At 36.9% G+C, this 25,103-nt stretch overlaps 1 protein-coding gene across 1 annotated transcript in view; it reads right to left on the reverse strand.

Moving 5' to 3' along the window:
* The window catches only part of LOC140152084 (ATP-binding cassette sub-family C member 9-like), a 38,538-nt gene extending 13,678 nt beyond the window's left edge, over positions 1-24,860 (reverse strand). The window contains exons 1-22 of the mRNA XM_072174383.1: positions 24,673-24,860; positions 19,480-20,138; positions 18,264-18,548; positions 17,492-17,665; positions 16,365-16,523; positions 14,884-15,039; positions 13,755-13,889; positions 13,283-13,445; positions 9,883-9,923; positions 9,171-9,401; positions 8,447-8,614; positions 8,164-8,242; positions 7,829-7,940; positions 7,173-7,289; positions 6,806-6,971; positions 6,500-6,637; positions 6,142-6,391; positions 5,386-5,591; positions 3,363-3,526; positions 2,804-2,873; positions 2,273-2,430; positions 1,501-1,593 (exon numbers count right to left, since the gene is read on the reverse strand). Of these exons, the coding sequence (XP_072030484.1) occupies positions 1,501-1,593; positions 2,273-2,430; positions 2,804-2,873; positions 3,363-3,526; positions 5,386-5,591; positions 6,142-6,391; positions 6,500-6,637; positions 6,806-6,971; positions 7,173-7,289; positions 7,829-7,940; positions 8,164-8,242; positions 8,447-8,614; positions 9,171-9,401; positions 9,883-9,923; positions 13,283-13,445; positions 13,755-13,889; positions 14,884-15,039; positions 16,365-16,523; positions 17,492-17,665; positions 18,264-18,548; positions 19,480-20,082 (3,668 nt within the window). The 5' untranslated portion in view covers positions 20,083-20,138; positions 24,673-24,860. The remainder of the gene's footprint in view (positions 1-1,500; positions 1,594-2,272; positions 2,431-2,803; positions 2,874-3,362; positions 3,527-5,385; positions 5,592-6,141; positions 6,392-6,499; positions 6,638-6,805; positions 6,972-7,172; positions 7,290-7,828; positions 7,941-8,163; positions 8,243-8,446; positions 8,615-9,170; positions 9,402-9,882; positions 9,924-13,282; positions 13,446-13,754; positions 13,890-14,883; positions 15,040-16,364; positions 16,524-17,491; positions 17,666-18,263; positions 18,549-19,479; positions 20,139-24,672) is intronic.
* Between the last annotated feature and the right edge of the window lie 243 nt (positions 24,861-25,103).

Here is a 25,103-nt window from a genome sequence, read left to right on the forward strand (position 1 = left end):
CTATTATACCTTGCTGTAAATACACTCTTTGATGTCATTTATACCACAACAAATGAATTAAACTACATTTCGCACCAACAGAATTAGAGAAATTAATTTTGTCATAAGCATATACAACATTTTAATTTGTTTTGTGTGCCATGAGTTGCTGAGACATTTCTATTTGCTAAGAAGTACTTCCATTTACAGAAAATTGTAGAACTGGTTTTGTGGAATCTAGCTAGTAGTGAATCTAGCTTAAATATGTTGGGATGCAAAAATCATGTAAACTATGTCTGTGTATTGACACATAGACTGTACAATACTAATTTCAACATACATTTAGCAGTGATATAGCATTCAAGTTATTATTCACCTCAAAACATCAACTGGATTTCAAATTTGATCCAAAATTTGTAGACTTAATTGTCAATATCAAATTTAGTGAAGCCGTTCATGCACATCCACACAACCCAGCACACATCCACCAGATTATCCATTAGCTTAATATAATTATTATCATTAATTATGCACATCTGGATAATTATTAATATTTTGCCTATAAGCTCCAATAAATCATAAATTTCTGTAAACATGGTATGGCAAAGGAACTCTGTATCATTTGACTCAAATGCACACACTGCCCAAGTACATTTGATGGGAAAAGGTAGTTTTTATGTGTGCACTTGTGCTAGGGGAGTGTATTTGGATGGGGAATATTAAAATGATGAATAAAATAATGCTATAATAATGATATCAAAACATGATAACTTGAAATTCACCACAAACAACAATTTCTTGAAATGTTTTACTTCCAGTTTGCTATTTTTTTCTGTATCAGTCAGAGTGTGAATGCTACATGTAGTATACATGTATGAGTGGCATACAGTGTGCATAGGCTGGAGGCTGTCACAATCATGACAATGTAGGTATCTACCCTGTGTGTAGCATACATGTACATTTTGTGTAGCCAGGACTAGATTTACCTTTTTCAGGGCCCTGGGCCAGGCTACAATTTAGGGCACTTGCTATCTGGATCCATGCATGTGTTACTCCCTACCTAACCCCATCCATGTAACCTATTGTTTTGATTATGTCTATGATCAGTGGACTCAGTGCATGAGTGGAGTTAACAGGCTTGTGAGAAGTGAGAGTAGATCTACTCTCACTTTCTTACATGCATGTAGGCAGGCACTGTATGGTATGGTACCCGTACCCATGGTACCCGTGTCCACGGGTACGGGTACGGGTCCCGGGCCATGAGTACGGGTACGGGTACGGGTCCCCCAGTCCATGAGTACAGGGGGTACGGGTCCGAAGCCAAAATAGGGCATGACGGGTACGGGTACGGGTCCGGAGCCATGGGTATGGGTACGGGTACGGAAATTGGGACTCGAGTACGGGTACGGGTACGAGTACGGGTACTACAAGTCTGAAGCCTAAACAAAAGATAACTTTAACATGCTGAGATTTAGTTCTGATGTTCTTAACATGAATACAGCGTTTTTTTTTATAATTTACCTGTACGCCCGTAATGTTGTTAGTCCGCCTAAAGACTCAGAGAAATGGGCAAATACTGGTGATCTGGTAACACTGTCTAATCGCTGAAGCTCTCTAGGTTAAAGAACAAAAGTCATCTTAGTATATCGTGAATCGTTATTTAGTATGTATTATCAAATACGTTATGTATGTCGTATGCAGGGATGTCCCATACTTGTGTAATTATAGAAAGAAAACTAGTAACCGCTGGTGTTTCAAGAAGAGTAGTGACGCACCGAACATGCCGAAGGAGAATCTGTCTCAGCGCGAAGCTTCGAAAAAAGGTAATTTAAAACTCTCACACTTTGCCAATTAATGTTTATGTATCTAAAGCATATCGTGTTTTTTTGTATATAAGTAGCAGTGAAAAATAGTAGCCGGTGATACAGGATCGAGCAACTGGCATTTTTGCCAGCTGTATCTGCCGGTGCTTCCAGCATCTGGTTGTTGGTGTTGTTGGCTTTTTAATCATAAAATGTTATCAGAATATTTACTGGGTTGTAATAAACTACAGGATGCCACAAAATGTAACACATTAAGATAGTCTTTAAAATAGTTTGGTAACAAACAAGGATATGACACCATACAGTGCAAATTTTCATAGTGCTGATTTTGCACTAAAGTAAGATTATGCTCTTAGAAAGGACCTTACGCAGGTGGGGTGAGAGAGTTTGCAAATTTATTTGTATTTTTATGTGTATGTTAAATTAAATTGAAATGATTAGCTTACTGAGTTTCCGTCTAAAATACAAACCTAGAGCTTCGAATGAAGAACATAGCTAAGACGACATAAATTGCAATAATAGGGATGACCTCGGCGATAAATATAGGCGTTATGATAGAATTGACGATGATTGCAAAAACGAAGGTCCAAAAGAAGTGAACTACCGACCCGAGTGTAAGAATTAATTTCTGTAAGAAAAAAACAAGGTACAGGTTTAACAATACCTTTTGTCAGTCCATTCGACGAGGGATCGAATTGCAGGCTTGTACTTTTCTGGCACTATGTAGCTAGTCGGAAAGGTAGCCAATGAATATAACTGGTCAACATACTGGATCTTTATTGAGAACTAAATTGCTAGCAGCTCTGAGTACAAGAAATACCGGTACTATAGTTGCTATTAACTTTACCTCGGTTTTGACCTATGATCATGCCTTTTTTTTTCATTTAACACAATTGCTATAAACAATGAAAATTACTGAACCAGTTACAAATACAGACATTCTTATGCTGTGAGACAGACAACTAAAATTCAATGGAACAAAAAAATTAATAGTGGCTTACTGTATCTATAATCTGTGTGTCACTTGAAAACCTGTTTAGTATTCTACCGATTGGTGTCGTGTCGAAAAATCTATGGAAAACGGCAAAGTAATAGAACACATTACGTAGGATAGAAGCAAGCGCAGTCCTACTCAAACCCCCACACGCACACCCCTATATATCTTACGATATTTAAACACGCATATAGACTACATGTTGCGACTTTTCTTGCTTATTTGTTCTAGGTTACTTTTAAGAATAATTGCAAAGCTGGTAACTGAAAGGGAACCATTTATATCGTGATTCGAGAGCGTAGGTTATTTCAAACTGGACTCATGACGTTACGGTACAAGTATCAATCTTAATCCTTCAAGCCGGCAGAGGGTAATCTTTTTAATGTGCATCTTCCTTTGCTCAAGTGTTAGGGGTTAGCATTAACCATCATTTTGGCCCATTTGATCATTAAAATTACACGCATTTATCCCCGGAACCCCGGCTTGATGGCGGTACGAGTCAGTCTGCAAGCAGGTCGCACCCAGTTTTCTGTTATGGACTGCGAGAGGCTATCAAGCGACTGTACCTGTTCGGTGCCTTTGTAATATTTCTCAGCATTTGCAGGTACACATCTTTTGCAGCATTCCATGTAGAAAACAGCATACTGATAGCCATGACCATCGCCATCACGAAACATGCACTTGCAAAACCTATATACGGTCCTACAAATTCTTTGTTGATATCTTCCACCTTATAAAACACCCACATGAAAATAACAATTGAATACAAACATTTTAATATTTTTAAATAAATTCCAGTACCCTCCAACAGATGAATGACCAAATTATTTAAAACAAAAGATTACGTAAATTGTTTGTGATCCTGAAGATGTTTAGTGCAGTATAAAATTATTGAATACATTACAAACGACACATGATATGTTCTAAAAATACACGAAGGTAATATTTTGGTCGGTTTTCTCGAAGCAACTAGACTGCTGAGGCCATTGGACCAATTAGCCAAACATAGGACCTTTTCCTTTTTACCTTTGGTTTCTACCTGACACAAACAAATATTAAAGACACGGAGCAAAAAAACATATTAAATAAGTCATATTTTGGCTTTTGGTTTAGGTAAAAACGCTTTAACATTAAAATGTCGGGTTATAAAAAGGTCATGAAAACATTTTAAGGCGTTTTGTAACATTATGTTAAATTTTTTTTTTTTTCAAAACGTATTAATAACATTTAAATTCATATTCTGCTCTGTTTTTCGCTGTTTTTTTTATAAAACATATCCCTAGATTTCATATGCTGGTCGGTTTTTCGCTCTGTTTTCGAAATATAGCCACATATTCTTCTCTGTTTTTCGCTCTATTTTTGAAATATAGTCACGGATTCATATTCTTCTCTGTTTTTCGCTCTGTTTATAAAATAAAGCCACATATTTCATATGCTGCTCTGTTTTTCGCTCTGTTTTTGCAATATGAGATATAGCAACATATTTCATATTCTGCTCTGTTTTTCGCACTATTTTTGAAATATAGCCACGGATTTATACTCTGCTCTGTTTTTGGCTCTGTTTATAAAATATAGCCCCAGATTTCATATGCTGCTCTGTTTTTGCAATATAGCCATACATTTCATATGCTGCTCTGTTTTTGTAATATAGCCACAGATTTCATATTCTGCTCTGTTTATCGCACTATTTTTTTAAATATAGCCACGGATTTATATTCTGCTCTGTTTTTCGCTGTTTTTTTTTATAAAACATATCCCTAGATTTCATATGCTGGTCGGTTTTTCGCACTGTTTTCGAAATATAGCCACATATTCTTCTCTGTTTTTCGCTCTAATTTTGAAATATAGTCACGGATTCATATTCTTCTCTGTTTTTCGCTCTGTTTATAAAATAAAGCCACATATTTCATATGCTGGTCTGTTTTTCGCTCTGTTTTTGCAATATGAGATATAGCAACATATTTCATATTCTGCTCTGTTTTTCGCACTATTTTTGAAATATAGCCACGGATTTATACTCTGCTCTGTTTTTGGCTCTGTTTATAAAATATAGCCCCAGATTTCATATGCTGCTCTGTTTTTGCAATATAGCCATACATTTCATATGCTGCTCTGTTTTTGTAATATAGCCACAGATTTCATATTCTGCTCTGTTTATCGCACTATTTTTTGAAATATAGCCACGGATTTATATTCTGCTCTGTTTTTCGCTCTGTTTATGACATATAGCCACATATTTAATATGCTGCTCTGTTTTTCGCTGTTTTTACTATCCCCTACTACAGACCATTGTAGTACGAAGAGTGTAACATATCACGATGGACATAGCTACTTTTGCCCGAAAAAAGTGCGTTTAACTGGACATAACAGTTTTGGTCTGGACATAGCCGGCCAGTTGTGGTATAAAAAAACTGACATAGCCAGTTTTGGTATAAATATTATTTGAGCCCTCGAATATTCTCCTGTGTATTCACTCTGTTTTTAAAATATAGCCACAGATTTTCATGTTCTGCTCTGTTTTTCGCTCTGTTTCAAAACAGAGCAAAATATTCTAATCCTAAATCGTGCCGCATATCTTTTTTTACTGACCGTTCTGTTTGGGTCAAGTCCAGCTTCAGCCCAATCCGACAGCCAGAAATTTCTTGTTATGTTGAAGACTTCTTGCAACAGACGTGCAGATGGGAACGAAATCGCCCAAAACATGCCCATGTTGCGAATATAATACCAGTAAGTATTTGCAGAAACGGAACCACGAGCCAACTCTTCTGTTTCAATGAGCTTGCCTTTTGCTGATTCTGTGGATTTGGTATAATATATAATTATAGATATTGTATATTTTATTACAATATTTTGACAAAATTCTAAATTGATCCATCTTAACCCAATCACCATAAAGGTCACAGCCTTAAGAGAGCGCATCAGTGTATCAAATGTATAACATCTTCTCTAGATGTTGCGCTATTGCGCAATCGCCAAGGACTTTCATCTTCTTCCTCCTCCTCATTTTGCCCTTCCCTCCCTTCCATCACGACTTTCTGCCCACCTGGGTGGATAAAGCCCACTACTTGTCTTTTTCCTTGATTTAATTACTCTAACACCAGTTTAAAGGAAACATTACCAACAGGCTTACCAGAAAACACATTGCAATCAATATTGAAAACTGGTTATTTATGATTTGAATATTAATTTGCTCTTTAAAATATTAAAATGCTAGATAATTATGCTCAACTATTTGTAGTCTAGATTTCAAACATCATCCTCATTTGTTTTGATCGTCAGACCAGTTTATTACGATTATTTTTTACGCAGAATAGTTGCAAAATTGTATAATTTTCTATACATTACCTTCCATAGCCAAGGTAGATTTGTTCATACTTTGTTCATTGTGACTTTTCATCAGAGACTCAGCGACCTGTCTCCGCAGCAGAGCTCTTTCGTCTGCCGCCGACTCCTCTCCAGACAAGGCATCCGATAATTCCGAATCAGTGGCTGCAACGACATCTTCTTTCCATCTTTTGTAAAGCCCCGGATCTGAACGCGCCATGTCTTCAAAGTTTCCTTGGAAGGTAATTTGGCCTTCTTTCATTATAATGATCTGTAAATCAGTTTCAAGATTCATAACACTTTTGCATTGCTTTAAACTCTTTACAAAACACGTCCAATTTACCAATCTAAATACAACTACCATGGAACCAGTACGTACCTTCTCAGCTTTCTGAAGATATTGCAGCTGATGAGTCACAAGAACCACAGTCCGATTTGCTTTTCGTAGCCTTCCCATGATGCCTTCACGAAACAAATGACCTCCTACATTTACGTCTAATGCTGACAACGGATCATCCTATAAACATGTAGAAAGACCAAATAAACAGGTATACAATGTACTTGTCTCTACTGTTCATATGACTGTTTAACCATCAAGACGGATTCTATACTACAATTGCTGCTCCTATAATTTTGCGTCATCTTTCATCCCTATATTTGCAAACTTTTCACGCAATTAACTTACCAGTAACACAATAGGTTTGTTAGAGTACAATGTTCTAGCAACACTGACGCGTTGTTTTTGGCCACCACTCAAGTTAATTCCCTTTTCCCCAATTTCTGTCATATCACCACCCGGTAAAATGTCGATGTCCGGTTTAAGAGCGCAAGAGTCTATTACCTTACGATATCTGATCAAAATATGATAAACAATGAAATAATTAAAAAATTTGCATTTCTTCCTCAATGGCTCGTCTAGGCCTGTTTACTCCACAGTAGAGAGAATAGACAAGGCAGAAAATTTGCACACGAAAGAGGACGGTATATTTCTCCTGATAATTATGATCGGTAATATATTCTATGATTTTGACAATAATTTACCGCATACAAACCTTCCTTGATTATAGGGAATTCCAAATAACACATTATTTCTTAATGTTGCGTTCATTAGCCAGGCTTTCTGTGCTCCATAAGCAATACCCGTAGAGGACGGCGAAGCAGTTTCATTTCTGAAACACAAAAGTCACACAAAATAACGTGACATAGAATCTTACTAGCCCAGTGTGTGAATTAAACACGCATAGTTCTGTAGACAAATGGACGTAGACGCTTTGAATATTAATATGACGGATACGGGGACGGACACCGATTGAACACATTGCATCTATGAATGTGAAGTTTTATAGTTGGTATTCGTAATACATGGTAAGCATTTTGTTTTCTCCCCAATTCCTATATTCTAATCATTTTTGCAATGAACGCAATTCGACTTTCCATCCGACATTATTGGTTATTTCTATATGGGGTAAGTAAGAGTTTCTGTAATCCCTGTTACCAATGGTGTGCATGGATAGTATGACCGCCTGGTGAAAATTGACATATGTTACAGTGATCTGTTTTATAACAAACCATTGCTTGCATTTTCCAAATAAGTAGAACTCTTACCGTATTGATTAAATCTAAATAAAGAACGATGTAAGATATTTTACATGATGGAAGGGTTCCGAGATCCAATGAGTCATACACATTTTTGGGATGAAAAACTTACTCTCTTGTACCAAATGTTATGGATCCTTTAAGAGTTGTCATTTCACCAAGAATGGCAGAGAGTAAAGACGATTTACCACTACCAACACCTCCTACAACCATCGTTAGCTCGCCTACCGTAGTTTCAAAGCAAAATAAAGATAATGATTATGTAACACTACCCAAACCTCACAGATCGTTCCAAATCATGAGTTAGGAATATAGTAAAGAATGCAACATATATTGTGCAAGGTAATTATAGAACATGGCAGCAGCTTCAACATTCTGAAATAGGTGTTCATGTATTAATGTTTTTTTAGACTAGTGTTTGTACTTAAATTGGCATTCGACGCTTACCATAAGGTATCTCCAAATTGATGTCTTTGAGAACTGGTGCAGAACTGTCACTTCCCCACGTGAAATCTCCATTTACAATCTGAAATCAAGTACGAGTACACAAATGCTTACGAATCAAAATAAACAGACCGATATTTCTGGTGCTATGAAGTACGAACAACTTCATTGGACTAAAGTGGTAACTGAACATTGGAAGAGATAGATTAACAAATTGACCAAAAACTAATTTCATTCACTGATCTCCTGTTGTTTTTTTAGCTATCTGATTTTGATTTCAACATACCTTAAGCGCGTAATTACACTTTAATCCTCGTGTTAACCGGGTTGCTTCTTGGTCAGTTTGGGACAAAACACTCTCATAATCGGTACCATTAGCATGGAGAATGGGAGTTTTCTCGTTGGCACAGTGGTTCTGCTGATTCCTTTGGTGCACACTATCAGTAGGCTTTTTCTGAAGCAAGAACAAGTTTACATTTACTACTGTTATTGATACATAGGGTATTGTACACTGGCGCCCAAACTATAAATGGAATAACCACACATAAATAAGTTTTGCGCAAGTTCATTATGTTGGTAACCATCGCAACCATAATACACAACCTAACCCTGATATTGTACTTCTAACCCTAACTCCTAATCCTTATCTTCCCCTACTCACAAACCCAGAGAAACTTTAAAATAGTAGCTGCTACGTCAACCATAACCCTAAATGTAACAACTATCTCTTAATACAACCTTAATGATTAGTCTATAACCATGATAATCCTAATCGCATCTTCGGATGGCGTCTGTTCTATATAGTTCATGTATATAAGAACAACATCATAATTATGTCTTAACATTAATGAGAGAACCTTGTAATATACGACAAGACCCAGCAAGCAATTTTCATAAACTCACACTTACTTCCCCCAAGCTTATAAACGAAACGTTCAAATTTTGAGACAGCCTGCTCAACGAAATGTAGTGCTTGTAAACTATAACGACTATCCCAGGGAAAGAATTACCTTATCTTTGCTAAAATACTCTGTCCAGTGGATTTCATGAGACCTTTCTGTTTCTGGAGCCGCAAAGAAAGCCTCAAATCTACGTACACCAACATATGCATTCACTAATAATGAGGTGACCATTGGCACAAAATACATCGGTTCTAAGAGTAAGTTCATCAAAGAAAGAGCGGCAAATGTTGTATTTGGTTCCAAGGTTTTACCGGTAATGTAGGGGTAAGAGGTATATACCTGAGATAAAAGAAAAATGTTTGTTTTCAAGAAAATTGCATATTAAGGGTAGACGAGGTATTGTTGGTCGAAGCAACCTAAAAATCGATTTGCATTATCTAGATCAATATATTATTGAAAATTAACACCTTGATGTTTTGCAAAAGTTCATTCTACAAGTCGTATACTTTGCACACTTGCTTAATTTATTGTTGTTAATGAGTTATGTAAGTTTTACAAAAGTGTTGTTGTTTCAGCCCTCTTTACAACGTAACTCAAGAACCGCATCACCTATAAAAGTATATCTGTGATATTTTAATTCTTCTACACGCTCGCTATGAATCGAGCAAAGCAGTTTTTGCCAAAGCTCACTACCATTCGTAAGATGCCGTGAACTACCAAATCACAACAGTTTAAATAATGAATAACCTTAAAGGATATACTCCTGTTGTTATAGATTTTACTTATCGTAAAGTAATTGAACGGTAAAAGAGCTACTTACTACTAGGTTCATCAGTATAGGCGTACATTGGACGACAAATACTGGAAGATAACAACAATATTAAAACATTATTAAATTCGAATATTATGTAAGCAAACACGACCTTAAAAGCTTGTTAACTAAGCCCTCATAAAGCAACTACTGGAATAATTGTTAATAGACAATAAACCAAACATGACTATGCATACTTATAACGGCATTTAGTCGGAAAGCTCCTTAATATCTCTAAAATAATTAACGCTTCCTTAAGGGATGGGACCTGAGAGAACACACACCAAATTGCATTCTGAAACTTTTATGATGGTCGGCTTTTCGTCCCAGCTAAATACATGTTAAGTACATATCAGATTTATAAAGTTTACTTAATGCCAAAAATGTCAAGTTTTTATTTGCCATAAAATTTGTATTTAAAGCGAATATCAAAAAATCAAAATTATTTGATATCAGAAGGACTTTTAAAAAAGCTCTTATTCAAAATACAATTTGGTGTGTCTGATGCGCTCTGTTCAAAGGTGGGTGATCGAGACCTTAAACCTATTGTCATGATTGTAACATATATCATAAAATAGCATGAATGACCATGTATTTTGATTCTCTAAAACACAGTTTACAATGGAAAATAGGTAATTCAAGATCAAATTTCTCATATCAAAAAGTAGAAAGTTGAATGTCCAAATGACCAAAGATTCAATATATGATGACTTGAGACTTTTTTGTTTTAAACCACTGAAGTGTAAAGACTACGATTTTACAGTGCACCCTTCTTTTTGAACTAGATAGGAGCACACCGCCTGTGTAAGAAAATCGATGTGCAAGGGATGTTTTTTTGGGGGGAGGGGGTTCATCCAAACGGTGAAATAATGGTAGAAAACGTGTCATTTCTGCATGTTACTCTGAAATTTCACATTTTTGGCTATACAGCTTAGTATTTTTCAGTGAATTTTAAGCACTCTTTTCAAGATGCAAGAAAATAGCCCCTCACTTTCATTGACCTGACACACCACTTTAATTGCCCTTTTGCAAAGTTTCACATAAAAATTATATCACTGACTGACAACAATTCTAGTGGCCATTGGAGGTACTGCTTATCATTTTACTACACTATGCTATGAGGTCGCATGTATAATTGCACATGAATGATAAAGGTATCAACATAATTCTTGAACTTAATTCAACATCATTCTTGAACTTGTCATGCTCTATGCAACCCATGACACTGACATAGGAATAACGATCCAGGGACAACTGATCTCAAATCTCCGCTTCGCTGATGACATTGTCTTGCTGGCTGATTCTGCTAGTACCCTACAGACTGCAGTGGACAACGTCTTCCGCAGTAGCTCGAACCTCGGACTAAAGATTAACATTGGTAAAACCGAAGTACAAGTAATCAGCAGCCAAAAGGTCGACCTTAACATCAACATCAATGGCAATCTGCTTAAACAAGTGGATGAGTTTGTGTACCTGGGAGGCACCATATCTCAAAAGGGGACAAGCAGAGAAGACATCAAACACAGAATAGGGAAAGCATTAGTCCAAAGACTTCACAGTATATGGAATGCCAAGGACATTCAAAGGGCCACCAAGATCGAGCTATACAGGCTGAGTCAAAAAGAAGTAAACTCTTGTTTGAAGGGCTGTAACTAGAGATCTGTAAAGAATCTGCTGAAAATGAATTGTTGTAATTGCGCACAGCAAACTAAAGTTATACTCATTTGAATACAACCACCTATTTTTGTAGCTGCACACGGCCGATTGATTTTCATCCATTTCAATTTCGAATCAACAAAGTACTAACAGGATTTATTGTTGAATTGATAACTTTTGCTTTTAATTAATTACAAACGGCGTCCCCAGGATGAAGTCCATGACGGTACTGTAGTTTGTATGGATACCAATTCAAGTCTTTACGAACGATCTGGCAGAAGCTTGACTGGGGAATGTTGGGTAAAGGATTTTGTCTTGAACTGATCTTTGGGTCTTGCTGTAACGCATGTCTAACTCTAGCAATCTTGTGATCTAGCAGTTCGTGGTCTGCGTGAAGCTTCCGGCCGGATGTCTGTTTTAGTGTCCCATGCACATTGTACTTGTTCACATTCTTATATACTGCTCCCTTACATGGAATCCGATTAGCTGTGGAAGACTGGAGACGAAAAAGACGCTGAACTTCAGTGGGACTCTTAGTTTCATGATATTTCGTCGATAGAAACGTGCGATCTTGTGCGGTAAATTGTAGTGCCATGTTGTCAATTGGCCCGTTTCATAATAATGTAGTGCAATGAGGTAAGATTCATATTGAAAAGAACCCAAACATGAGGGAATTATTGATCGAAACCACACCGGCCACAGAACTTTATTTGCATTTGAATATCGCGCCTTACCAAACAATGTAATAGGTACTTGGGAAGTGAAACCGTGTGCAGCTACAAAAAATGGGTGGTTGTATTCAAATGAGTATAACTTAAGTTTGCTGCGAGTAATTCCAACAATTCTTTTTTTAAATTAGATGTGTAGAATGTGTTCTTTCCAATGATATTTTCATTGTTAGCAGATTCTTTATAGATCTCTAGTTACAGGCATTCAAACAAGAGTTTACTTCTTTTTGGCTCAGCCTGTACAGGGTCCTAGTACTTTCCATCCTAATGTATGGAGCTGAGACCTGGACCATTAAGAAAGAAGATGAAAATCGCCTCCTAGTCTTTGAAATGATGTGCTTGAGGAAGATCATGGGCGTATCACGTCTGGACAAAATACGAAACACCATAATACGGGACACACACTTGGGCTGAAGCACACAGTCATCGATAAAACCACACAAGAAAGGATCAGAGTCTTTGGCCACGTACAGTGAATGGGCAACGACAGATACCCCAAAATTTTGCTAGAGGGCAATGTACATGGAAAAAGACCACGTGGAAGACCTCCCAAAAGATGGATGGACACTATTAAATCAGACTGCCTAGCTCGAAACATCACCTCCGTAGCAGCAGCAGGAAGGCTGGCCAAAGACCGAGTGGCATGGCATGGAATCACCATGGATCAGATGGCAAGGCAGAGTGCATCAGCATCCGTGCCGACGCCTTAGGTCAAAGTAGGTCAAGATAAAGGTATTAGAGCTTAGACATTGATCAAGAACAGCCTGCTGCGGGAGCGACCGAACAGAAACAGATGATATTGGATGATACAGATGATATTGGTTCAGTGGTATGAAGATTGATCTTCCAACCAATGAAGGGAATGAACAAGATTAACAATAAACAGGTCCAAATCACAAAATGTCTACATTTTGATAATTTTCTAATAAAAAGGTCAGTGCGTTTTGCTATTTAGGAACCCGATACAATGTCGTTGCTCAGTGATCAAGTATAAATTCAGCATCAAACAGGGACACAAAGCTTACCATTAAAGCTGTAGCAGCCATTGTAACTGAAAATAGACGACATTTCTAGATATCGTACAGCTTCAATCGCCTTACAAAACATTTCCTCCCATCCGTACATCTTAAGAAGCTTGATTCCTAGTAACATCTCGTTAGATTGTTTGAGACGCTCATCTGAATTTTCCTGTAATAAAATAATAAAAAGTCATTTAGGATTACATGATTTCAGTCTTGCTCAGTCACATAAATGCTCTCCTGCTGTCCTCTTATTTAATCTCCCCCTTTCTCATTTCTTTTCATTTCTGCCCCAATGAAATAGTCAATTAGCTCCAGTTCACAGTGTTGCAAAGTCGCACTTTTCATTTTACCTTTATGTTAAATGTCATCTTAAGTCATTAGGTTGCTTTAATTCGGTCACGATTGCCACAATTTATATACTCATTTTGATGAAGTTATAGCGTTCTGGAAATACACTGATTTGAATTAGTCTTACCATGACAAGTTCTTGCTTCTTGGTTTGTATACGTGCTGTTATAAGCTGTATAGGAACGGCGATCAGAATTGTACCAAGAGCTAGAAATGATGCCAGGTCAACTTGAAGATATAGCATAGCGGTTACTGTAATAAGCTGGATATATAAATAATTAAAACGACTACTGTTTGTAATAATAATAATAATAATAATAATAATAATAATAATAATAATAATAATAATAATAATAACACTAATAATAATAATGATAATAATAATAAAAATAATATGGGAATTATACTATTGCTATATTATGCATACACTGGCCAAAAGTATAACAACATCGCTGAAAAAATAAGCAGAATTCGTCCAATATCCTGTACATTTCCAATTACGCATTAGATAGAAACGTTCTTTGCATAAAATAAGTAGGATCAAACTAAGTAAGGTGCCCGCTGTGTTGGTAAAATGGGCGTGTTGCATAGCTTACATGGTCTTTGCATAAAATAAGTAGGATCAAACTAAGTAAATGGAATGGAAGGTGTCCGCTGTGTTGGTAAAATGGGCGTGTTGCATAGCTTACATGGTGGAAATACCGAAATCTATTCGACGCAGAAGGAAATGACATGTAAGTAGTCCTATAAGGCAACGAATGACCTTGAATCGCATCAAAAGTCAAATGACATTATATCATTATGGAGCAACCGCTTGAACATATTACCATTGCAATAAAAACTCATGAGTCCCCAGCCCTTGCAAGACGTCGACATCGTTAACTGTTATTTTCACCCAAGCACCACTTCCGTGCAAAATTCTTCTGTAACCATTCCCCTGATACCTTGAAGAAATCAATCTTGAAGGCATCTGGACATTTTGTGAACTTAAGTTTCCTTGTCTCTGCGTTCAAACGGATTTCCATTATCCTGCCATTGTACGCACTGCAATACGCACATGATATCTTCAAACGTGACATCTTTCATTCCATTGATTAGCCTGATCTTACTTATTTCATGCAAAGAACATTGCACTCTAATATGTTTTGTGAAATCGAAAAGATATTAGATGAATGTTCAACTTTAAGTTTGTAGATTTTTTCACTAAATCCTAGTATTATAACAAAAACAAGAAAGACCATCAAAATATCACATACTCTGAATGGAACTGCCCACAGATAGTGTAATCTTTGACAAAAGTAGAACACGTTGAAAGCATCTGTAGACATGTGATTGGTGATCTCTCCAACTGTCATACTCCCTCCGGAAATGCTATAACTTGATAGGCGTAGCGCTTTGTCGTATACCATCGTCTAGAAAAAGAATTTTTTACATCTATTAATAATAATAATACTTAACGACTTTTGCAAATATCGGGCAAACACTCGAATATGCGGGGTATGTGGTGGTACATGGTGGTATGTGTACGAGGGGGTATCCAAAAGTTTTTTACATCACCCAGAAGGAAAAGAGCTATATTGATGAAATTTTGTCAGTGTAATCACTGGTCCTTATGTACATTATGGTCCAAAAATGGTCTCCTAAGTATGTTTACTTTCTTTACAGGTGGCGCTAGATGGGCAGTAGGCGCATAACCTGCATGATGGTGAAAATTGAGGCACGCAGCGTGATTAAGTTCCTGCATTTGGAGGGTTAGGCCTACAATGCTCAGAAAATCTATGATGAAATGAAAGCCATCTACGGTGATGATTGCCCATCATATGGTACTGTTGCTTTTTGAAAAAGGAATTTCCAAACTTTATTAAACATACTTATGAGACCATTTTTGGACCATAATGTACATAAGGACCAGTGATCACACTGATAAAATTTCATCAATATAGCTCTTTTCCTTCTGGGTGATGTCAAAAACTTTTGGATACCCCCTCGTATGTGGGGTGGGTATGTGGTGGTTTAATCGAAACTATCATTGAAAGTCAATGGTGTCAGATATGCTGGTTCAGTTCTTTCTAATAGCGCTGTCGTTTGTCCGGATGTATGTTGTGTGTAGGTGCTTCCATGTGTGCTTGTGGTGCACAATATAGTGCGAGGTTTGCGTACGGGCGGGGATTTCCGCGGATGAGCGTCTCGTAAATTGGTAAGAAGTATATTTTGTAGAAAATCCTGTATTTGGTCAAAGTACATTGGCACATTGTTGTACCACCTGAGCGCATAGTTTTGGTATTGGTTGACTATGCTTTGTGAGTGATTGGTTAATATTTAGATGTGTATAGGTGTTGGGTGCTTCAGTCCGTGCGTCGTGGTCTGATAAGCGTCTGATAAATAGCCAAAATTATTTTGGGGGGGAAATCCTGTACCTAGAAAACAATACCAAAACATGTTGACGTCAACATAGTTATACCATCTCAGGGCATTTTAATGTGTGGGGGAGTGGGTGGGGGTGGGGATGTAGGGGTGTATTTAGGTGTAAGGGGAGTTTCGATGATCGGAGGTGTGAGTACCTATGTTTATGAATGCGCGTACGCATATATTGTGAGACAATCCCATCAAAACATAGCCACGATATGTTTTTCTTAAAATAATCTGAGTTAAAATGGAACACCTGCAGGCTATACGTAAAATGCAGGAGTAAAAAAATAACAAGAGTATACTATCAGAATGATGAGTTGATACATACCTGGAGGGAAGTCCGTATGTGCACTCCTATAACATTACTCAAGTATAGATTTTGTTGCCACATAAAATACTGACAAATATTGGCGAGAACGATAACACCGATCAAAATGTAGCCGTTGGAGAAAAACTCTTTGACTGTAATATAGTAATGGGTTTCTATCTACCAAAACAAAGAAATGTATCGAATATATTAATTGTTTATATTATTGAAACGTCAAAGAGAAGCATAAAACTTTACTTGTTTGAGACAAAATAAGTTAACACTTACCATTCGGTATTGTACAAGAGATTAAAAAAGAACAAAGAATGTCACATTCATTCATATGAATTCGTACAATCTGAATTAGTCTAGTCTGAATTAGTTACCTGATTCCTTCTAAAATTACTTCCTGCGTAAGTTGAATTTGCAAATAATTCCACAACTTGTACGAATTCCCCAGGATGAGTATGTTTTTTTGTTTTGTTTTCACTGTCCATGTATTGCACCGTTTAACCCTAGAACTACGAAGGGGGGGGGGGGATACAAACTCCCCTAAGATTTTTTATTTGTTACAAAAAAAAGCCGCTAAGCTAATCGTACATGCATCCTTTGCGCTCATGTCAGTTTACACAAAGATGACCATAGAGGGGGCGCTTTCATTTCGCTCCTGTAAAACTGACTTTTTAATTAGGTTGATATAGACATCGCCATGCCTTTATATGTAGGAAACAATCGGTGAAAATCGGATGTTGGCGTAGTAGTCAGAATTACCAAAATTTGCATTGGTGGGCGCCCTCATATTTTGACGTTATAGTGACATTATGTGGGGAATGTGGGGATGGGGGTACTTATTTTGGTTTCACTAGATAGAGGAGATCCACAAAGGTCCCAAATATAACGGTATATAACGTTTATAATTGAACATTAACAGATGGGGGGGTAGTTACAACACCCCCATTCGTAGTCCATGTTAAAAAATTTGCCTCAGTACTTCTAAGTACTTCTTAAAGGTTTCAATTTTGCGATTATAAAACTATAGTTACCGTGACGATTTGTAGAAAATGTGAATATTCAATTTCTGAAAAGCTACAGTTTGAAAAAGCTGACATACCAAAGAGTTCAAAGGGAGAATACAAGGTTCCACTTACCTCTTCCCCATATGCAATAGCATATGCAACGACGCCATTAAGAGCCAGTGGTCCAACAAGACACATGAGGTCGTAAATGAGACGAGTAATTCCAGCCCAGAAGATTTCATCCTTGAACACTCGCAAGAACACTTTCCATACTGATGGACTTTTACCGATTGATGTTGTGTATTCCTGTGTATAGTTGTCAAAAACAACAAAGTCAATCAATTACTATACTAGCAATAAAACATTAAATACAATGAATAGATGTTTTTAAACAGTTACAATATTAAGATTAATACAATATAAATAAGGCAGCAGATGTCCCACCATTGAATGTTTTTAAAACAATTTCCCAAAAAACATACCATTAATAAGGTCGTAAATAATACAGTTTATTTCTGCGGAGTAATATATTGATCTTATAGCAAATGATTCAGGAAAGCCACTGGTCATATTTATATTATATTTCCATATGTATTACAGTTATTAAATTATTACAAATAATAGGTCACCGCAAAAGTTTTCGCTATGAATATCTCCCAGCGAAACCCATGTCATCATCATTAACAGCAACAACAGCTACTTTAATCCATGCACAATCACAGTGCTTTGTAAACGACCGACTTAAGTAGTACAACATCAACATCAACAACAACAATAACAAACAATAATTAACAATAACAATAACATCAACAAACAACACTAGCATGACCAGTAACCATGGTAACACTAAACAACAATATTGATTCACAAACTTGACAACAAAGATAATACTAGTACTGCATACCAATTCTTTCTGGAAGTCTACTTTAAAAATCTCATACAGGTGCTCTGCTCTGTGATTCTTAGGTAAACTTCCAAGATCTTTGATTTCGAGAGGCCGTTGAAAACCCAGCTTGAAGAGCCAATTCATCCACCAAAATGTAATATAATAGAGAAAAGACACGTAGAATTCTGTGTACCACATATCATCGTTGTTTGATTCGCTACTGGGGGCATCATACTGTTTCCCGCGTATTCGACATATCTGAAACATAATGAGAAAGTTCATTTGTGACCCATTTCCGCTAAACTCTTGAGATTTTTAATTTGGCTGTAAAGATTAGTAAATAAGCTTAGAAATGACTCCAAATTTATTTGATACCGCGGATACTTTTAAAGGCTCGGTGACCCAAATTTGCGCACAAAAAGCCACCCGTCGCTAATTCAATCAATATCTACTACTTGCAGATTTACTGGGTATCGTGTCTTTTGCACAACAAAACCCATACATGTTCAGAATATCTTAAATATTTACCCTTTTCCATAGGTTGTTGACTTCGATCAGGTGAGCACTTGTTGCTTCATAAGTTAAAATCGAATAAGTCATATGCACAGTTTTTGTGTTTTGTAAGTATACATTCGTATAGGGTAATTAACAAACTGATGATCTTATTTCCACGTCAAGATGCATCTATTGCTTAAAATAAGGACGTCATTACGGATTACCCTTATTAACGTGGCTTAGTCGAAATCTGGGCAATATCACTAACATTTGAGTGTCTTTTGAACCCTTCGATATTGTCTTCTCATCTAAAACATATTCTATTTTGTTTTGAAGTCCCATGTCAGGGAGCTCAAATATGAACAACATATTTATCCTGAGTAAACAGGTGACCAACTGCATCTTAAAAACATTTTTATGCACATTATCCAACCACGGTTACATTCAGTTTTTAACCGTTTCCGACCTACCAAATCTGTATAGACATTTTTCCCTCTTTCCCATCATGCACTATTCCAGGGGGTATGAGTGTCGCAAAATACATCATCTCCCCGGGGAGTACAGAGTTATGTTCATACATTCTGGAATACGGACATTTCGGCTGGTGCCTTCATCACAAAAAAGGAATCCCCGAAGATTATGACAATGGCGTAACATAACAGTTATTAAGTCATTTTTAGGAATGGCCATGAGATTCTCATGTGTCTTATTAATATTCCGGCATTATAATGATACATACCGTAAGAGTGACTAAATAAAGTTCCAATACTAGTAACAATATGTATAATACCAATATCAAAACTGCGATCCATAGGATAGCTGCATCACTACCAGCAACATTTTCTTGAATGAGATGTGTTATTCTCACAACATTTATAATGATGCAGAAAAACCAATATGCAAGAAGTAAGCACAGTAGTCCTGGTGATTTCCAGTTTTCAGCCAGTTGGTAATATAACATTGATATAATAGTTGCAATAAGAAGTAAACATGCTGGAAGATAAAATTGCAGTTGAGGACTTGGTTCTTTTCTTGCCATCTCGGTTAAAAATCCTTCTCCGAATGAAGCGGAAGCTAGTACCATCAACATAAATGACAGAACCCATCTTGCGTTATGCCCTGGCCATTTGATAAGATATGGTGATGTCACGTTACGGAAAACACAGCACCATCTTCTCCATATAAGAACAAGACATGCAATGATCACAAATAGAAGATGAAGCAAAAAGGCGGCAAAATTGACTGTGCATTCACTCATGTATGCCCCATCGTCTCCTGCTTCAGATGAGATGTTGGTTTTGTGACAAAACCAGGACCACCTGTTGTCATCTTCAGTCGCCATTGCAAAATACTGTTGATTACGATAGCCTCATTGATGTACTCCTAGGAATGGTACATCTGAAAAAGGAAGTTATATTATTATTATTATTATTAATGAAAGTTGTATCATAAAACGTCGAGGGAGTTCAGTGTTAGTGCAACTGTACAATATTTGTGTAAGGTTCGCCGGTTGTTATGAGCCTTGTATTTTTCGTCCATGCCTGTGATTTTTGGATGATTATTTGAGGAATACTTTGATGTGTTTTTTAAAACAAATTTGAAGGATTTTTAAATATCCATGGTATTACTTTTGAGGACCATAACTCTTTCCTAAGAGCCACCAAAGGTAGTCTGGTATTTCACTGTCTGCAACAAAGATACAAATTGCATGATAAGGTTTGTTCAAATTGAAACGCTCTTTGATCAGTTTGATACGATATAAATTAATTGTTTTGCTTTCAAATGGTAAGATAGTAACAGCGAATAACACACAACAATGTTCGTTGTTCAATATTCAAACCGACCAAAGGTGAAACAAATGACACAAATTACCACGGTGCTCTCCAATTATACAGGAAAGTCGTTTTGTTACTGTTAGTACTTTTTAGTCCGACACTGCTTTGTTGTCCTGTAGGAAGTACATTGCAATATTATTATATTAATACAAGCAAGATAGGTTAAAGGTGTAATGCTAATGTATGAAACGACTCAGTTGTGGTAACTACAAATTTCGAACGTTTGAGGAAGAACCCGGGTGTACAACCTTCTGTGCAAGTGACTCCAGAAGTAAAATATTAATACTGCCAACCTGTTTCACCCATCCATACATTCACGCATCATGTGACATTGACCAAATTTTAATTTTCCCCCAGAGCAGCCAGCGCACATAAACGTTGACCCTCCCCCCAAAAAGCTCATCAGGCCGGATTCGAACCGGCGACCTTCGATGATGGACACTTTCGTGCTGGTTTGCAACTCGTTTTAGGAACTGTTTCAACATACATGCTGTGATGTGCCCTCAGTAATTTAATTTGATGATTTATCTTTGTTTACAAAGTTACATGAGTGATGACATTTTGGGGGAATTCCCCTCTCAAATTGAGCAAAACAAGTTGAATCATATCTAATTTGGAATATTTGGAAACCCCATGAGGTTGTAAAGTGAAAATGATGTAATGGAATTCCCGTAAGGAAGTGATGTAATGAGAAAGGTTAATGTTATAATTAAGGCTTGGGAATTCCCAAGATCACATTTGGCTATTAATACTTGGGATTTCCCATTGCTTGATATATAAGAAAATGTAAACACAATTATTGTCACAGTTTATAGTGTTGATCTGGGCTGGCTAGCTAATATGCTTACAGTCCAATTCCTTCAAAGAAAGGAAATTGCTAACCAGAATTAATTTAAGTAGTCAATGCACTACTACCTGCCGGTGTTGTCGGAGAAGATCTAGAATACGTCAAAGAACGTACTTCTTACAAGAAAGGAATATATTCTTCTGCCGATTTGATGAAGTCTGGTTAAAGGAGCAACACAACTGTCAAAATAAGTGGGGACAACTGCATCGCAGTCCTGCTTCCCGAAGATATTGTGTGAAAGGTGGAAATAGCACCAAGTTTAGTATTGGAGAACGGCGCAAGGATTAAAGAGATTTGGAGAACTGCGCAAGGAGTTTAGTATTTGGAGAACTGCGCAAGGAGTTATAAACGTGTTTGGAGAACGACGCAAGGAGTTAAGTTAGTATTTGGGAGAAAGCAGCACCATTTTCGTGTGTGGATTTTATATGCAAGGATTTATAAATGCAGGTGTACAACGGACTTCGCTGATTTTCGCAGGACAAGTGATTAAGGATATATACATCAGCCGTCCAGAACATTGCAAGAACTCTGTTATCTTCAAGAAGAAGAATGCTGGCTATTTTTGTTCCGCAGGAACGATATGCTCAGATTGATCAAAACACCCAGTACCAGTTATCATCATATCCTGTTTGTAAAACTTACTTGAAGCGTGAATTATATGTATGAGAAAGAGACTGTAAAGAGGTAAAAATGCTGCCTCTCGTACACTAGGTTGTCAAATAGTTGCTTGGTTTAATAGTCATGAAAGTGCACGGAGGCCAGGAGATGCAGCAGAGACAATCACCTCAGTTTAGTATGTAACAAGGCATCTCATTGGTTCTGCTGTTTTACATCACAATGGCCGAGTTCTCAGTTCATTGACTCTTAATCTGTATTAGGCCCATTCTCCGATAAAGCGTCCAAGTTTGGTCTCGCAAATTGCAAAATTCCAACCACGAAGAATTCATGAAAATCATTCAGAATCGTAAACTTTAATAGTTTCAGAGCACAAAACAATGCATGGGTGATTTTTCAACAATACTTAATTTTTGAGCAATATTACTTGTACGCATTGGTGGTAACGTATCAGTGGTAACGTATCTGTGAAGCCTTTTCACACTTTTGTCTTAATCGTGCAAGTGTAAAACTTACCGACTTAATACTCATACTTGATCAGTCATCACCCAAAGTACTTAAGTCTGGTATGGTATTTGGCTTCATTTATCACAGCGTTTTTTCCGAGGGGAGTAGAATTTAGGTAACGTATCTGTGACGACATGAACGTAACGTCGGGATTTTTTGCCGTTAATAGACCTGATTTTTTTTACTTTGAAACCATTGTGTTATGTACCACATATATAATATAACTATGGAGCCTGCTTGATCCATCACATATGAGAACATTCATATAGCTAGTTATTTTGACAGATTGCTATCCATTAGAAATATGGTAACGTATCTGTGAACAATATTGGCGACATAGTCTCAAAGACCTGTTGGAAAAATTTAATAACCTGCGTTGTGATGTTTTATACTTTATAATTAGGGCATGATACCAGCTAATGAACAGTTCTCCCTCTGGTTCTCTCTACTGTATATGCATTCAGCTAAAAAGACCTCCTCAAGTTCATAAGGTCGTTGTCCGAACTGGGCTAGGTACGTTGTCATAGCAACTAATGGATTCTACCACTTGTTTGTTACGCCAGTGCACCGGTCCCACAACATGCCATTTAACAACTGCTTTATTGCGTGTTTCTACACCCCCATGCAAGTAGTTCAGCTAAATTATATCAATGTTAATCGTTTCCATGAGTCAAGAAAGAGTAGATTTTGATTTATTTTCAATACCAGTAGGCCATAGCGGAACGTTGTCCTTTTTAAGGACTCTTCTTGTTTTACCAATAACTTAAAACATTATTGTGATTGTGTGATTATTTTATATGTTCATTTTGTTGTCATATATTGTACCAATCCTACATTACTTTCAATTAAAGACTTAGATTTTGTTAGCTTAATCAACCAGTGTAGTTGTGTTGTGCATTCGTGTGAGTTCGGGTAAAAGGTGATTTTGGCCTTGGGTCAAGTACGACTTGTAACAATGCGGTTTGTGTAAAGTTCAAGTTCACGGTCGCCTATTTAATCATATTTATATCAAGATTTCAACGTTATTATGCTTATCAATCTTGTATATAGCTTATATTTGATCATTTTTGATCAAACATAACCTTTGAAGCGGCTGACCATGTGGACAAAAACGTATCTGAGTATTGCCCTAAGTAGGCCTACATTAAGGGGACATAAGGTGATTAATAAGATCATAATTTTATGCGCTCTTGTGCGATCAGGCTAAATGAGTGTGATGTCGATCAAAATCAAAATTCAGTTTTCAATTTAACTACATGTGACAAAATCAAAATTCAGTTTTCAATTTCATTACATGTAGCATTTTCATAGCTTTAATTTGCTGACAACCGTATCATGGTGATTTTAGTGTTGCTCAGAACAATAAATTATAAAGGAAGTTGCATACTATTATTGGTTATATCTCAAACTTAATAATATTCGCGACATCTGACGCATTTTGCTTCATCACATCACTATAATAATATCCCTTGGAAATTTTACATATTTGAACGTGTTCCTAATATTTTCCTATACCTTTAATTTTAGGGCGTAATATAAAGAAACGTTGCCCAAAATATGATCCGTGCAAAAAATCGCTTGCCCCTTCCCCTTCGACCTGCCAAAAATCACATGACCACCCCTCACCTTCGACCTGCCAAAAAGTGCCCCCCCCCCCCTTTTTTGGACTGCCATAATTTCCCACACCGGGGTACACATAATTATTGCATTACCCCTTATAGGAATAGTTACACTCAAAGACCCAAATGTTGCTATATTTTATTCAAGATCCCAGTTTTAAAAATAAACCGGGGAAATAAAATTAAGAAGCGAATTTGTACTCAATTAAATGCCGCTGTTTTATCCAGAGGAGTTTATCCTACGAGCTTTCAGCTTTCATAATGATAAAATCACATTCGACAATTTTCCTCTTGATCTTGAACGCTTCAAACAAAACGCGTCCGTGGTGTTCTGAGAAGTTTACACTTACAGTGTAGGTCTGCTAGAAATGTTACTATCATCCGTGCAGTAACATTAACATGAAATTCAGAATAGGCCTTCATATAATATTAGCCTATTATATATTGTAAACAGTATAAACAACCATTATGCCAAAAACGAATTAATAACATGATGTTTTTGTACTCACGTTTCTTTCAACTCTTTCCTGCAGATTTGTGAGCTTTTGTGATTCGCACGGCTTGGTTAAATCAAGTTTATATAAAGTTGAAGAGCAATAATGGTCACATGCTATACTGTCAGACACGTAGGCATAGCCTCTTACGTGAAAATTACATGAAGTTGTGGTCCTGGTCCTGAGCTGTCCTCTACGTTTTTTAAATATACCTTAATACAATATTCATAGAAGCAAATACTCGTTGGTTGTTGCAAGTTGCCGATATATAGCCTGAACTTTACACCCTGTTTGCATGAGACCAAGAGTACATGGAACACAATCTTTGGAGGTCTTAAGGTCATACTGCATGAAAGATAAATCAAAACTAGAGGCAAATGGTGGTCATAGACCACAAACCTAGCTGGGGCATGTTGGTGTTGTGGAGGTATCTGACCCCTGCAAAA

This window comes from Amphiura filiformis, chromosome 5, assembly GCF_039555335.1.
Source record: "Amphiura filiformis chromosome 5, Afil_fr2py, whole genome shotgun sequence".
Taxonomy (NCBI): domain Eukaryota; kingdom Metazoa; phylum Echinodermata; class Ophiuroidea; order Amphilepidida; family Amphiuridae; genus Amphiura; species Amphiura filiformis.